At 44.1% G+C, this 17,581-nt stretch overlaps 1 protein-coding gene across 1 annotated transcript in view; it reads right to left on the bottom strand.

Moving 5' to 3' along the window:
• The window catches only part of T265_11373 (hypothetical protein), a gene marked incomplete at both ends in the record, with an annotated part of 58,306 nt that overhangs the window by 1,821 nt on the left and 38,904 nt on the right, over positions 1 to 17,581 (bottom strand). The window contains 6 exons of the mRNA XM_009178011.1: positions 2,102 to 2,297; positions 9,019 to 9,233; positions 11,841 to 12,080; positions 12,979 to 13,154; positions 14,685 to 14,758; positions 16,177 to 16,316. Of these exons, the coding sequence (XP_009176275.1) occupies positions 2,102 to 2,297; positions 9,019 to 9,233; positions 11,841 to 12,080; positions 12,979 to 13,154; positions 14,685 to 14,758; positions 16,177 to 16,316 (1,041 nt within the window). The remainder of the gene's footprint in view (positions 1 to 2,101; positions 2,298 to 9,018; positions 9,234 to 11,840; positions 12,081 to 12,978; positions 13,155 to 14,684; positions 14,759 to 16,176; positions 16,317 to 17,581) is intronic.

Below are 17,581 nucleotides of genomic sequence, written 5' to 3'. Positions count from 1 at the left end.
AGGTCGGGTCCGAACTACGAACCTTTTCGTCAGCAATTCGCGCTCTAACCACTGAGCCATCTCATCTCAGACAGCCCATGATCTTACAAAGGAGCATGAACGCCCATACCACTGTTATGGTTTGATCACGCAGCAAGCAGACGATAATATGCGCGGACTGTAACGATATTCTATCCCCAGCTATGTTGCTTGATCCCTACTTCTAGTGCGGTGGAATAGCAATAAGACGAAACCTTGGACACAACTGTAATGCTCCGAACAACAGGTGGTTAACAAGTGATAACCGAAAAATGACAATCCATATGTATATCCTTAATTTGACCTTGAAAAATGCCGGAATTTCGTTAGCACACAAAGATACATAGTTTTTGGGGGTATTGATATCCGCAACAATATCACAATCCAAATACATTGAAGTTCCAGGACCACTATCCAAGAAGATGGCAGTTACCGATGCGGCTTGTTTGACTGGTAAGGACATAAGTGTTTGGCTGCCAAACCATGGACTGGCCTGATACGTAGCTGACTTGGTGAAGAAGGCTCTGACAATACAGTTGAAGACGAAAATTTTGATTGAAGTGTACTGTGTACACGTCTTTATGCTGCTCCAATCGATGTGATGATTGTATTAGTTCCGATGGACACGTTGACAACCAGTAACTGTCGAGGTTACCGTGCATACCAGGTGGAAACTTAATACTATAAAATAACTCAAACTACTATCCTTGGTCAGCAAAATCGGGTGTGCTCGACAAAACAGACATCCTCCCCGGTCCTCAACCAATAAATAGAAAGGTGGATGCAATCAATAAACACTGACAACTGGGAAGTGTACCGCGGTTGTCAAGGTAATATTCCTATTGTGGTTATAACAAAACGGTCCTCGCGGTTCTAATAAAAGAAAGACCGACGGAATGGGGTAAATCGATTTGCCAACATTTCCGCGGAACATGTATCAAATCGAGAGTATTCTGATCAGTTTTAACAAACCCTGGTGATCAGCGCGCGCCAGAAACAGCAAAGGTGCATAACTTGAAAGCAGTGTCCTAGCCGTCTACTAATGGACAGGACTGTCATCAATGAAAGAGGATGATACATAACGATACCGACCTATACGTTGTGCTGATGAATTGGATAAGGTAAGTAATTCACGGATCTGTTAGTGGCTGAGAAAATGTCCATAGTTCCATCGTCTGATAACAATTACACTCTTTTAAACAGATACAACTCTGGATCAGCCTAATATAGTAAGTCAGCACTGATGTTCCAGTGTTACGCATCCGAGGGTAGATTCTTGTTAAGTAGTTACCACAGTGACAAAATCCGGAAAGAAGGACTAACAGGTCCTTTAGAATAGATCGAAACTGAGGTTGGAAAGCAGCTATGGGTGGTATAAGCGGGTTGTAATTAATTGCAACCATCATCATGTTGGAAGTCGAATAAATATACGTTGAAAATCCGAGAACTACTGTACAGCTGCTTCATCTTTGTTGGGAGCCATCATCTCCCCTTCGAGATTCGTTTGATGCTCACCGTTGATTCACAACAAGTATGGAACAGTTGTGCGGTGAGTCCTCCTCGGCCTTTCAGCAAAATGAAATCTTGGTTAAAATTTCAACATATTATGCGCGTTAGTGCTCTAATCCATCCTGAAAGAGCAGGCCGTACATAATGTGCATGAACCACCGTTTCATTCCAACCGGGTACTGAGATACGCAAAACACCAAGCTGGTCCTCAAAGAGGAATGTTAGGAGCACATCGCTGAAACGTGAGCACGTCTGCCTCTTCGTACATGAAGATTTAGGTGCGTCCAGCGTCCACTGTGGAGTACTGGTTGCACGGTCGCCTCGCACGTCAGATGTCTTTAGCTCAAATCCTCAGCACGGCCAAAGATAGTATCCACTGCTGAGCGAAACCCGATCGATATTTTACCTGATTCCGGGGGATAAAGGATGGTGCGAAATACTTCGTCGCTATAACCTATCTGTTTGGTTTCATACAGTTAACGAAGGCCGGACAGCTTCATTTTCCATGAGGATGTAAGACATATTGTTCACAGCATGTCGGTGCAAACAGCAGTTAAAAAACACAGACACCCACCTGGTCACGAAAAGCACATGCATCCAAGTACAGCTGGTGTCGAATTTTGTCATCATCGGAATAAGTGCCGTTGCCGGGAGGTCCCGACTGGTTGACAAAGGTCGAGCCACCACCACGTCGAACTTCCCGCAGCTTCCGCAAGCTGTCCTCCATTTTCTTGACCGCATTTAGCACTTCTGTCAACTGACCAAGGTAACTGCAAAACAAATGAAGTGCACTGACAAACACTGTGTAGAGAAGACCCAAGCATCCGATCATGGCAGAAACTGAGGTCTGAGTAATGTGTCGACGAAGTCGAAGACACATGGACCGTTTTTCCAATGTACTAGATCCTTGGATTCCCATGATTTATATTCTATATACATATTGTGGCGATACCGCTGTATTGCTCTTTCGTGTCTACTAAACCTCTCTTACTTGAGTGATTGGTCGCTGGGCTAACCAAAGTTACTTGATCCGAAGAAGTTCCACTCATCAGAAGATGCAGGTACAACTTGGAAATTGTTTGACTGGGTGATGCTAAGGCCTAATGCTTATCGAGTTGGTTGTCGACGTAGTCAGGCAATTTGATCACGCGACTTTTGTGTTTGACTACCCGGCAAGTCCCAACAAGAGCAAAGTTCCTGTGTGGCAGTGGACTTAGTAAAAAGGGAATGTCATTGGTTGATGACATGTCTGATGAGTTGCCAAATCTCATCAGAACATGTACAAAAGTCGGCATCCGAGTCTGCGTTGTAGACAGTCACTGTCTGCTTGAATGTATGCTTTCCAACTTCGCGACCGCATACTCAGCAACTTCCTGGGGCTACCAGTAAACCCCATCACGGGATTACAGACATTGACGACAATGTCATCATGAGCAAAATATTCAACAAAAATGTACTTTATCCTTGATGACGTCGCCAACTACACTTCGTTGGTTGGAAGCAAATTCTACGAACATACAACTTAGCCTAGACAGCCCACAGACCAGGTCGATTTTTTGAGCAACTGAGCCGCACTATCCCAATAAAAACCAGTCACCAAATCAGTTTTTTAACTCACAGAACATGGATTGAAGCACGGTAGTTCTAGCTGTTATGGTTTGGTTCACGGAAGACAAGAAGAATAGGGAAGCGGGTGACGCGATGGACTGGTTTGTGGAAGCAGACGGATCTGGTGGTCCAGTATAGCAGGAAATGGAAGCTAAACAGTAAGGGCTATAGCATTGATCGGAGAGCTCCACTGGCTTGCAGACAAAACCAAAGCTGTCAGGATTACTAACCACTGATTTACCTCCTCTCGGGGAGGAGGGCGTCCTGGGGTACGACAGTTACCAGCGCTTTCAAACTTTGTTGCTAAGTTATGGATTGACCGCCCCCGGGTCATCTCTATACGACGCAAGACTGGTTGAAGAGGGCCCTATGAGGATCCAAAATGGTCAGACACGGTAAGAAGTAAACCAGAACGTTAGAAACGCTGGAACAATGGTTGCTTGAGGAATTTCCAAGTCAATTCTGGCCACCCAAAACTGAATCTGCAAATGAGTCTGTAGGTATGGAAGCACGAACAAAGAGCAGAAAGGTAGCTATTAGTAGGTTCATAAGAACATTCACTTAAGTGGCTGTTTAAAGCTGGTAACAAATAGCCGAGATATCAGTAACAAGGTATTTGGATTCCAGTTGTGCTGGAAGATGGGGTGTATTTCGGATTTTTAGCCGCTACAGATGCTCAGTGATCTTCATAGAGAAGTGGTGGCAGCTACACGATATGGAAGCTATAATTGCGCGACCAGGTGATTTGAACATTAGACGCGGCTTGGTAGAGGTAATAACCTGAACTTGAACGTTTCCGCCTTTCCTTACCTCTAGATATTACCTGCCTTTGCGGTTTCCTGTCGAATGCTTTATACCCATGATCCTTCAGGTTTGATGATCTGATCGTTTTTCCGTGAAGACCCCAATCGAATGAACGTTAGTAACTTCCTTCATATGACAATACTCATAAGTTCGATGGAACTTCCGAACAGCCAATAGCAGGTTAATTTGCGAATGTCTGTCATCACGGTGGTAACTCCTGTTTTCACACCCTCCATATATCCAATTTCATGTTGTTCGGTTACTCTCACATGGTCTGCTAACTACTAAAATTTCCTCACATAGTCATTAATGACAGCAGGTAGCGGACCGAGATGTCGCAAAATTATGTGAGCTCACATGACCCTGCGAGAATACCTTTTGTTCTTCATGCTTGCTTCACATTCGTTAATGGGACGCGTTTCACTGATCTGAGATATAAGTAACGTGGTGTGGATAGAACGTAAATGGTCCGTCTCCAGCAAGGAAACACCCAAATTGAGGAAGGTAATTTTCATGTGAATGAAAAGTCAATGTGGGTAGGATCAATAAAGAGGAGTCTATATCCAACAGATTTACTACCATTTAGTACATTTCGGTTCTCCATGGACTCGACCCACTTAAGCCTTACGGAACTACCCGGTCTTGTGTGAAACAACTTACGGTGACGCTGACCGCAAAAAGGTTAAAAAAACTGACAAGTTTCTAGTACATTGGGTGACAGTTTTCTTAAGAAGATGGGTCTGTTGTTTGTGATCCCGTTGTTCCACTAACCTATTCCGATAACAAATGAAGGACTCGATTCACCAACTGATGGATGTGAAATGGACCCCGTATGCTGTAGAGCATGATAACTGATTCTGGATGGCGATAATCAGATGGTGATAGTTTTACCTCGTCACAAAATTTCGTGTACAAAGATACTCGGAAATGCTGTAAGGCCGCACATCCAGATGCGAATTTCCATAGGACAACTAGGCATTCTCATTTTTGCAGTTTCGCAGGTGCAGTTGTTCCTGTCCAGAGGGACCACGTCAAGAGTCATCTATGGAACCACTTGTTGGTTGGGACGACAATCAAGTGTTGTTAGGAACTTCGGTCTGAACGTCTACCTGAAGACTGTTTTTTAGACTTATAAACAATGTCTATGGAAACTGCATGCTTAACAGCTTTTGCGTTCCGTTTAATTAAATTAATTAATCCGATATGTCATAAAGTATACCGTGTGACGGTGATATACTATTGTCGGCTTTAATGGGTTAGACCTATTTGTAATTAACTGCGATTCGTGAGTGGGTTGATTAGTGGTCAAGTACAACTGCCCTTCTGTCACCACGTAGTAAGAAAATCCAAATATCAAGTGCTCACTTCTTGGCTTGTGGTTCCGCACATTAAGCATTCTATATGCAGCCTTTAGTGCCTGAAACCTCAGGGAAGCTTACCAACAACCTGCTCTTGAGCGTACTCCTGATTCTCTGTTGAGAGGTTGACTGCAATCCTGGAACCCGAATAAAAGATCCAAGTGCAGCAACTGAGCCGACGGCACCTCCATCTTTCGGGTGCTGTTGACTGGCAACTTCAGGTGATTCTTCATTTGTCGCAGCCAGTTGAGCCAGTGTTTGTATAACGCTCAGCACCCAAACTTAGGCCCCATTGCTTGGTTGGATACTTGTGAACTCCCGCATTTGTACCGCTCGTCTGCCCACATACATAAGGGCTCACACCGGCTGAAATATTAACCATTTAGTTTCTGCTAATGCTTTTACGAAATTTAGCACTGACTCCACGAAGGCTACCTAGCTTCCAGATATAACCACACTCATCATGGAGAGTTTAGCTATAGGTTTAATCGCAGATTTCAATGCGCAAGTAGGACGACTCAGTTCATGCCAGACGAGACTCAGTGTCAGGATGCAACGACCATGGTGGACGTCTTTTATAACTTTGTGATGACCACCACTTGCTTCTCGCCAGCACTGGGTTTTGGCGCAGTGGGCTTCGTTGTGCTACCAGTATCCCCTTACGAATGAATAGCCGTAGGTCAAAATCGATTGTGGCACCGTTAGCTGACGGCGGAGAGACTCAATACTCGACTGCGCATCATTCTGAAGTACACATGCCAATTCAGATTATGCTCTCGTCCTACTCGGTTTTCACCAAATTGCCAAGGTAAACCTATGAAGTAAACTGCGTTTAGCAGTAGAAAAGTTCTATGGTCAGGAACTAAGCAAACATGTCATGAGAAAGCAGTCTTTCCATAAAACGTTAATTTACACTGAGAAGCAATGAAAATAGCTATGCGTGATGTTGGGAACCTGGCATGTGTTTCCCGGCATGTACACACTGAAATCTGAATCTCAGAATACTTGCCATCACTTCTCAATAGAAGATGTATCACTTCGAGACCAGAGCACACTTCGGCCAGACACTGTTATAGGTCAACTCAAAAGAAGTCTGCGTGAGGATAGGGTGTGCGATAACTCGCGATTTCAAATATTGGCAAAAGCTTGTGCAGCGAAGTGTATGGGAGCTCTTCCAGCCGCTCCGACTCAGAACACCGTCTGTTACTGAGCCAATCAACGATAATATTGAACAGAACATTTTCTTGGCCATCGACTTCTATACCTGTCATTCATGCGACCTCTCCTGAGCTCGAGGTTTAGTCTTGTTAGGCAGGAATCCACGCGGATCCCACTATACCGCACGTCTTTAGGCGCTGCTATGGCCGAGAAGCCTAGCCCGCTCGAGGTTGGCCCAAAATTCGGGACGCTTGCCGGTCCGGCATCAAGAGGAGATCTGATTGGTCAACAATCTGGACCCAACAGCCAATCATGACCCAGTATTGGCCGAATGCCGGTTGCCAATGGAGCTCCAGAACGCGTCAGAAATTCCAGAAAGTTATAGCCGCTTACGCTATATATACGGAGCGCTGTACAACTGTTCCTGATTTCGTTTTGGGCGTTAATAGACCTTGTGCACCTTTGGTGTTTGTTTTGACGTGAACGCTAGCTTGGGAGGCTCAGACCGAGAACTAAGCTGAGGAAAATACCGTTACAACAAGTCTGTGGGTACCTACCTACCTAAGCATTAATATGCCTTCATGCTTTGAAGCACAATAGAGCTACCGGTTCAGACAAGCATCCAAAAGCACCGCTCAAAGGCAGCGTTGCATTTTTGCGTTTTCCCATAGCTTGATTGTCGAACTTATTTGGGAGCAAGAACGCGATTTAGACAACTGCTGCCAGTCCATCATCATACCTCTATTGAAAAAAAGGTACACGAGGCGGCTATTCTAAACATAGAGGGATCAGCCTGACGCCTGTCATAACGGGCTTACTGACTTCAATAATACTGCGACCCCTGAACTCTGCACGCGAGATGACCGAACAAGGGGGGGGGGGGAGGATTGCTTAAACCGACATACAACGTCCAATTCTGGAGTAGTGCCACATAACTGCGGCTTTTCTTCCTTCTTCCATGCATACTTGACCAAAGAGTAATGGTCCCTCTCATACGGGGACATTACACAGATCAAAACGTTTGATTATCAGTCGCAATAATAATAAAAATAATAGTTCGGCTGTACCGTCCTTTCGGCAGATGTTCCATCCGTAGGGACCATGAGAGCTGAGATAGTGCCAGATGACCCGAGCCTATACAGGAGCAGGATGCCGGAGAAGGAGGGGGGGGGAGGATTGCTTAAACCGACATACAACGTCCAATTCTGGAGTAGTGCCACATAACTGCGGCTTTTCTTCCTTCTTCCATGCATACTTGACCAAAGAGTAATGGTCCCTCTCATACGGGGACATTACACAGATCAAAACGTTTGATTATCAGTCGCAATAATAATAAAAATAATAGTTCGGCTGTACCGTCCTTTCGGCAGATGTTCCATCCGTAGGGACCATGAGAGCTGAGATAGTGCCAGATGACCCGAGCCTATACAGGAGCAGTCGAGATGCCGGAGTTAGGTTCTCCCGGTCAGTAAGTTCATGCCTTAACCACAGATCCATCTCGAATTGCCAGTACCTTTGCAGTATAGCAACCGTTAGCTGACTGCGGTGTATACCCTAGGGATTGATACACAAGTGTTATGAATCCGAATTACTAGAGGAATGAGTGCAACGTTTCGTGTACTACAAAGGCTCAACTATAGTCTATCACAGAAAACACTACTTTCAACTCAGGACTCTTGTTGGCGAAACGGCCGCGGAGGACACGCTATGACTCGGCAGAGCGAAATGAAGGCGGCTACTGTCAAAAGAAAACTGAGAGATNTGGTTGGGGTGTGCATGATTCTCCTTACAAGCGGTATATAACCAGCTCTACTCGCGAGCATGCTGTCATGTCCTAAAAGGGCTACTTCGCTGAGGTTTGTCTGTCGTCCTGTGACACACTAATGTCCAGTGGGGATCGCAAAGGAAGTTGAGTCAATCCCATTGGTGGCGTCATTGATAAGATGCTCACAGGGATTTAGCTCGTTGCTGTTTCAGGGTATGTGCGCCTTGTTCGATAGACAATATAGTTGAACAAGTGTGTGACAACGTCATTTCTTAGTATCCTGATGACTTCGATGGTAGTCCAACAGGGAATAACAACTTGCCCGTCATCTATTTTTTAATGACAGTATAAGACTATTCCAACAAACACTAATGTGCTCCATTCGCAAATACATAGGATATGAACTTCTAGCCATCCAAATACGTGCTTCATATGTATTCTGGCCATTTATGAGGCCTTCCTCAGCGTCATGTATTCCAAACAAGGCGGCGGTGGAGCACATACTGGATGTCATTCAAGTGAAAATTCTAAGGACAATCTACCCAGTTCAGGTACCTGTTTTCTGTTGTGTGTGAACTAAGTAACTTCTACAACACAGTACGATACGAGGTTTATGAGAAAGATCTGTTTTTTTAGAACCCTGTCCAAACGGTTCGGTCAGGACATTGTTCAACGAAATTACTGTCTGCTTGCCGTCAAACCTGCATTCAAGAGACCATACCTTCACAGACCGAATTTCCAAGTGTAGTGTTTTTGGGACGACAAAATGGCCAACGCTCCTCTAATGTGAGAACTTACGCTCCGGACACCTTGGCAATGCACTGACGAACCAATTCAGCCAATGTATCATTGACACCTGCACACGAGACTGTTGCACTAAGGTCGGAGACACGACGGAGAGGGGCAATCATCTCGGCTAAATACGCAGATGCTGCATTTGGTAGGGTCCTGTTAGTCCGTCGATACTGACGCGGGATATCCAAAATCATCCGACTGACCGACAAAGAGGATTGCTACACAAAACAATGGGGAAAAGACAGTTACCGCTAGCAAAGAAGGAACACAAACGAAAAAAAGCGTGTGTTCGTTCACATCTACGGTGAACCCTTAAGGGATAAATCTGGGTCGTCCATTCGTACCGACTACAGCGAGCACGAAAACAGTTAGAAAGTGCCTAAATATTGGTAGTTCGGGTGAGCTTATTGGCTGAAGATTAGGTGACAGTTGGTGTTGGCAATCCAACCGCACACTAACGATGTCTCCTCGCACATTGACGAAACGCTTGCACAGCAAATCGCACGTTCGGCGAACAGATAACGTGTCACCTGGTCAACAGCTAAGGTAGGGGAACAGTTGTTTTTATTCGTTTACGGCAACATTCAAAATACACTTTTCACATCTGATGCCTATTAATGTCTCAATTAATCATCATCCGGCCTGCTGTTGGACTACTGAGGGTTTTCCACAGTGGGAGAACCGCCTGGGATACTTTTCGTAATCTTCAATCCTGTGAAAGACCAAGAGCGGGTAAGCTAGTGTGCTGTTTTTGCTGCAGGTGGCCAAAGTCGGCTGAATGTATGACAGACTAGCAGTCTGTGGAATAATATGAGCAATCAAATTAAGACCGAGCACCCTATATTCTGTACTTGGCTCTGGATGAGACATTCTCATTGTTTTGTAAAGGACACAACGCTTGTCCGCATTTTAGTTTGCAGTGAACGAGCTGATGATGCATATTAGACTGAGAAAGGGTTTTGGTCATCACTCATCCGACTTTCTGTAAGATGAGCCCGGAAAGAACCCAATATACAATCAAGTGACAGGATACAGGATGTTCAGGCATATGTTTTACTGACAAGATGAATAACCTAGAGAGGTTTTGAGATTCGCTCTGTTTTCAAAGCATTCAGGAAAAACACTTCGATACACAGGCTGCGGCTTCCTACTTATTCGATATTCTTAAAGAATCATACGTGAGAATGTGTATGCCCAAAACACCTGACAAATAGTGGTGAGTTTTGGGTGTTTGTGTACAACAAGGCCTCCCCACATCGAACATCCCTTTATGGCTGTCGCTTTTGGTCGGTCTGGTCAAATTCCCGTTGTGTTCCCAGTTGACTGTCGCTAATTCATCCCTAAGTAACCGATCTCACTGTCCTCCTTAATTTAAGGAACGGATATAAATGTGTCATTTGGGTACGTTTTACATGACAGACAAGTGCCGAGTTACACTGTGATCTTTAGCACTAGTTCTCACAAACTACCGTCTTCGATCGGTTCCGCTGGTAGTCCGTGCAGAGGATTCTACAGTAAGGTAACAAAAATCGAAAGATGGGATAACATCGTCGAAAACGTAGTTGACGGACCAAAACCGACGATTCCCTCCACGTCCTAGACATGTGTTGTGAAAGCAAAGACAAAAACGACAGAAAATGTCCGGATGTGTTACACTGGTTCACTGAGGATTGTCAGACCATTGGTAATGATCCTACTCAGTAGCAGATTCTGCTAGGACTATTTTATCGAGGAGTTATTTCCTAGGGACTAGTCTGACGAGGCGAATTCCGTGTAGGCATCAAACTCGATATTTTGGACGCAAAATCATGTATCAATTAATTGTAAAATGTCTGTACTCAATCGAAGGGTCATCCTTCTGAGGAGACGAAACTGTCCATTAAAAATCACCGATTATATTTAAACACTCCCTAAATGAAGACTGAGTTGGTTTCCTTTCGTTATATCCATTGTAACATCCGTTTGGGGCCTCACTTACGCTGTTCCAGGATGCACGCATTTCACAAACGATGACTACTTACATTCGCCGAATGTCAGCGGTTACTGAAAGTATTCCAAGAGTACTCGCCAAAAATGCAGCAGTTACAACACTACCCTCACTTGACAGACGATGTCCCGATGTTACAAAATGACAATTGTGATATAGTGAGTCGAATTGGGTATATCGTTATATTACCATGTTGAACTAACATGAATTCCAATTAGTCTCCTAGAATCGAAGACAAATGAGTCGCTGCATGAGATACTAGGTGCACTTCACCGTAGCTCTCCAGCTGTATACTGAGGAAAAATATAACATACCAGAATTTTTCACCACTGACACGTTACTTCAAGTCACTCACGACGGGTAAGGAAGTCACATAGACGCAGTTTTGATTTTCATTTCCGGGTAGCCATGGATTCTCTATGTTTTCTTCAAGTTTGTGACGGAGAAGCTTTGTCTTAAGCTACTCAGTATGTTGACAAGCCAACAGGCTGTCCAAAAAACCAATGGTCTTAATAGCGTTTCGTACACTAACTGAGAATAGGTTTAGAACAAACGGTAGAGCGACCGCCAGTCTTCATGAATCCGGCTACTAATTTTGCTATGCTAAAATGAAATGGCAAGGGAAAATTCCAATTAATAACAACTGCACAACCCAAATGGAACTATAAGCCTCCGTGACAGTCAAACTCATTTAAATCTGTGGAATAAAACTGAATATGTAAGGCGAAGTCTCGATAAATGATGTAGTAATCTGACTACAACTCACATGGTACGCGCATTCAAACAGGTGAAAAGAATAAGTGCGCGCGCAACCTCAGTTAAGAACATTGAAGCATACCTCTGTTTGTGCAAGTACACCATCACCGAGTGGTTTGGCTGCTGCAAAAAGCTGTTCTGCCGTTTCGGCTAAACAGTCAGTAAGCCACAGGGGGAGATCATTGTCCGTCGTTGATTCGTTCCGAATATGACCCAAAGCTGGTCGGATCAGGGTAGGTAATTCAGAAGTCGCGTAGGTGGCTACACGATGGACGTCGACCAGCAGGTAAATCGACTGCTCCACAGAATCCAAACATGATGACTTACGAGTATAAGACAAACAGACAAAGGTTAGGACAGAGTTAACTGTGATTAAGCAAACAAACCAACAAGTCGAGTTTTAAGCAAGTCTCACTCAACCACAGTAAACCAGTCATTCGTCGACTTTTTCTTACCTTTGTTGGTGCTTACATACGATAGCAGAGTCTGTATCTAGAGCTCGAGATATCTCAGTGGTTAAGGCCAGCCTGCGGATCAGAAGATCCGTGGTTCGAACTCAACCACAACATCACGACTGCCCCTGTCTAGACTTGGAGAACATGGCAGTATTTTAGCCCTCTTTCCGCTGGCATGGCAGCTAAGCACCGAAAGAGTGCTGCATGTGAACTATTTATTTATATTTTTATACCTAAGACGGCTGACGGATACGTTGAGCACAGGTGATAAAGGCCATCTACCATTTGTTATTCTACTTGGCAAGATAGAATGGCTGAATATTCTGGCCTTCATTTAAAGTAGATTGTTCCTGTAATGATTAAATTACCCTTGTTTGTAGGAGAGGTCAGGCATCCGTATTTATTACTGAGCTATAGATGTCCACGATGACGAAGAAGGCGGTAGGGGGGCACTAGGAGTGGAGGGTTTGAAGGAGTGGGAGTTTGAAGAACCCCGGCCTGTGTTGTGATTTTGCGTGTACAGGAAAACCTAGGCAGAGTGCGCCAGATACACTTAGTAAGCCTGAGGCTTCTGGTCATCGAACTTTAAGACGTATTCGCAGAAAACAACCACAACACCACGTGACGAAGGATGACCCTAGGAGATCGACCCATCCACTACTCATCGAAAGGGTTTGCCGTCAACCGATTGGATACATGCTTAATGGAAGCCTTCGTGGTATAAGCGGAGAAGTTCCTTATCACATGAATGATTGGGTAACATACCTGAGCATCAGGGATTCCTTTTTCATTTGAACGATTCACGACAAAGGTAGCATAGCGACTAAGTAGCTGTAGCGTCAACCTGAAGAATCGATGTTTCAGGCTGTGTAGATAGACGCCTTGTTTCCAGCACCGTTGAACTTGAGTGAGTAATGCATCGGTCACTTCTAGGAGGCAGCCTAGATGAAGAAATTGGTGAATTATACTGATTTGACGAAACATAGCGCGAGTGTAGATTTTGCCTTGCAAAGATCTGACAGTAAACGAAATTTGTGAGCACAGTTGGCGGGCAGCGGACAAACCATATGCGGGCAACTACTAACTTCATAAACTGAGGGTTAATGGTAGTGATATGGCACCCGGCGTAATATAAATCAACCGGTCGCTAAAAATTACTAAGAAAGGTCAGTCCACGTAACGCCACGTAAAAAACAGAGGAAGACAAAAACTGCATATGTAGACAAAAAGCCTATAGCCATAAGGTTGGAATACATTGCTAGAAGGACGAATGCGGGGTTCTATAGCTCCCTAACTTTGAAATATCACAACTCCTCTTGTTCCAAACAAATATTCGCAAGTGTCTGATTTGTACCTCAACAGCCAAACTTAGCAACGCAAATTTTAACTTCCATGAGACACACTACCAACTTTCAGTACTGCGACTACTTTGATAGCAAATACCAAGGAGGTTTCATCACGCTTCAAGTTATATGCTTTGCATCCGGTCACCAGAAGGCCCGTGTTGACTGCAGTAGTACCAGTCACCCAAAGTTCGAAGTATCAAGAAGCGATAATTTATCCGCGACAGAATATGTTCCGAATTTTTAGACGCCATTAGAAAAACTGAAAAAATCACTGCGACACCGTTGTACGAATACGCGTATTTTTGGCTTCAGATTTGCTGTGCACAGACCAAGAAGATTCACATTTCAACTCAAGATGAGTACTGTGTAGTCGCTGAAAGGTTCAAGCAACAGGACTTTGGTCACTGAGCACAATCACACCACATGGATGGCGCATCGGTTCGACCCTGCGATGCGTCGATTCTGTATCAACCATGAGCCAAACTGCTATTGCCGAAGCATCAGGAAAACGAGTTTCACTTAGTTTTGCTCGAGTTGCGGACTAATCCTTCGTCTATTCACCAAATTGAACCGGCGGCTTTAATTCAAGCCACATAGAAAACAATAATCCCCGACCGCCCTCAAATTGATAATTATGAAAAGACACTGCACCGTAAAAGTGATCGACATCTTAAATCGATTTACTGAAAATACCTCATTATGGAAGGGTCAACCGTGGTTGTGGATGCCATGCCCGGATGTTCTTAGAGCCTGGTAAGATTCTAATATGAAGTAATTTGAGCAAGGTTGTCTTGCTGTAGAAAGGAAAGCGAAAACAATCAAAAGTGGCTTCTCGTGGGAAAGACGCTTCACATGGCTAACCATTTCATGACTAGACACTCCAAAGAGGACGACTATAGCAAATAACGTTAGATCCTACAGTATGTGCAGGCGTGGTGTGTGCTGCTAATCATTAACATGCAACTGAGTGCCTACATTTCCAAAAGTAATTCATGAAACCCTTGAGGAGAGAGTTCGAGATCGTTTCTAGGTTCCAGGTATTGGCTGACCCAGTGCTACATAGAGCCCTTCATATAAACTGAAAGTAAATAGATCGGGGTGTTTTAAAACTGTAGATAACAATACCTTGTGAGCTATTCTTCGCCAATGCTAATTCGTCTCGCATGACAGTCTCAACCTTCGCAGCAATTTCCTGGAACCTACAATGCACACAGCAAAGCAATGGAAAACATGGGAAAGGTTCACAACAACAAATATATACATTTGTAATCCGCTGTTGACCAAACAGCAGTACATCTTTTATCAAATTTCGACAAGGAAACAACAGTTTGGCCTTGTGTACTCAGGTCGTAGCAAAGCGTGTGAGACACGCCAGAAGTCTAAGTCCTTCATGTCTGAGCTTCTGCGATGTGAATGCGGTACCAACTAAATATGAATTACAAGTAGATAGTGTGGCTATCCGGTCGCAAAGAAGAAAGGTCTGAAGGAAACAAACATGGATACCCGTGAATGAACAAAACATCAATAACCTGCACTACCACATCTTTCAACAGAGAATGATAATGGGAGACATGTAAGTCAGTAAACAATAAATGTATATCCCGGAGAACTGCATGAAACCTGTAGACCTTATTGGGGCTTACCGGGCACATGAACATTTGATTAGCATTCATAAGCTGTAGATCTCAGGCCAGTGTGGACGGATGATGAGGATCAATAATTCGCTGAATTAAAAAACTGGTTATTGCAAGTAACCGGATTGTTAAACTTCAGAATAGTACAGATCTCTTCAAATAAGAGAGATGTTTTTGCTATCGGTCATGGGCCTGTGTGGTTCACTTGCCGACTTTGCTTCAAAGAACGCAAATCGCTCTGTCAGATATCTCCTACAGGATGGGTCAATGAGGTTCAGTCCCCTGGATTTGCCCTCCGTAATACGATGTGGGATTGGGTAAAGCTCTCTATGCATAACTCGATGGTATCTAGGCGGTAAACGTCTAATTTTCCAAAGCTGAAAGGTGATCTTTCGTTAGTTTTGTGCTCACAGAACATTCTCATAAACGAATTTGGGGCGTATCATCCATTCCATAAGCTGAACGAAATTGTTTATCTTATCCACACTTTCTCAGTCTCTCTACAAACAGCGAGTGTTTCGGTCAGGGAGAGCTGGTGTCACCTTTGCGTAAAGAAGTAAGATCTACGACACAGCAATTTCTTAGATGCAGGAATGGGATGCAATATTCCTGACCTATTAAAATCATTCAGAGTAACAACTACCGAGACATAAGTGTGAACCAGCAAAATACAAAACTTCTGATCCTGTCTCGACTACTTGTTTTGGAAAGTAACTTCTGGTTTGATCTTACGCGTTAACCCAGAGAGAATAATTCTATTTGATGAGATGCTGTCGAGAAAAACGCCTGTTAGAGGTGAAATAAGCAAAGGTTGACATGCTCTGAGAACACGAGTGAGTGTCTACAATCACCAAATCAAGGAGTGCATCAGTAGCAATGTTCGCACAGATGCGCTTCCTACCCAGGACAGCAATGATGCACTGGCAAACACTGGGGGTTCAGGAATCAGCGTGAAAAGAAACGGTAAACTGCTGCAAACATACCGTATCTGAAAATAAACTGGTAGACTCCATTTGCTTGCGAACTGGTTGTAGGCAGGACTGTTTCGAAAATAATCCAGTTGTTTGGTAGATAGGATTTTTGCCTCCAGTTTCGAGATGAATTTCTGACTCACAACGTAGAGCTACAAGGTGCGATGGGGAAAGTTCGAAGTGGGAAACCTCTCAGGACAAAAGAATAGTGGCACAGAGGGGTTTGTCAACAAGTCTTTCCCGTGCAACTACTGTTTAGAATGCTAAGAATACATAAAGTAGTCGGAAATAGGAAACCGCGGTCTGAAGTCCATAAGAGAAGCAACCTAAGGATTCTGAAGTAATGGAGTTGATAATCATGTACTGTTCAGTATCGTGAACCACTGAATACAAGCTAAAATCCGGGCAAAAACTCCTTATGCATACTGGAGACTGGGCATTCTAATTGCAGTCTCTGCAAGTGGTGCAGAACGTTTCCAGAAATGGACGCGATGGGTAGATAGAGTGAGTTGTCCTATGCAATCTGGTGGTAACGAACAAGGAGATAACCTTCTCCAGAGAGATAACTCTAATAGACCGGCTTTGGGTGGATCGTAACCGTCAATTAAAGCAACAAAACATCAGTGCAAAGTTGTGCCTACAAAAGACGACAGCTATAAGTATAGATTGAGGCCATTCGAAAAAAAAAACAAGTCATTGATTGGATCCACACTTCTGATTCTTGAACATCTACATGACACAACCTCACTCGTCTCTTAACAAAGACACGGCGAATCCGGTAGCGCTTTTCCCAGTTCTGTGCAGTCTCATTCATAACTTGAGGTCGGCAGTGACTGTTACGGGCGTTGCTAAGTTGTCGCTGTTGCCCTTGCGACAGACAAACACATTTCACCTGATTAAACAACGCATTAGAGTCTAGTTGGATTGGTGTTAGGGTCAACGAAGCAATTTGAGGAAATCTTACCGTAAGCTTAATGTTGACCTTAGCTGGACTCTGTGTCTGTGCCTCATTCTGCCACGGTGGTGTGAATCACAGTGTGGTGTGTTAACCTAATGTGAACAACAGTCCTCCGGGATGCATATTACTGGAGAGGTTAACATGACGTGAATTCGGTAGGTTTTGTATGGACAGGGAACGGGAATGATTAATCATTTTTATAAGGTGTGAGGAAGCGCAGCATTGTAGTTGAGGAAGTCGAAAAATCGTGTTGCATATATGTTGGGAAGAAGCAAACATCTATCTAAATGAACTGTTACTGTTTCATTACACTACGGAGCATTTTTGGTAACAAACTGTACAGGGAGCTGCGTATCAGTGAGTCCAAAATGAACTGAACCCACCATGCGTTAACGGGTTTAGAAGTAAGAAAATGGTTTGGAAAAAAGTATAATTCAGCCAAGAACCGACCTAACGTTG

The sequence above is a fragment of the Opisthorchis viverrini genome (assembly GCF_000715545.1).
Source record: "Opisthorchis viverrini unplaced genomic scaffold opera_v5_493, whole genome shotgun sequence".
Taxonomy (NCBI): Eukaryota; Metazoa; Platyhelminthes; class Trematoda; order Opisthorchiida; family Opisthorchiidae; genus Opisthorchis; species Opisthorchis viverrini.
Note: the sequence above shows the minus strand (reverse complement) of the source record. Positions and strands in the feature narration are given on the sequence as shown.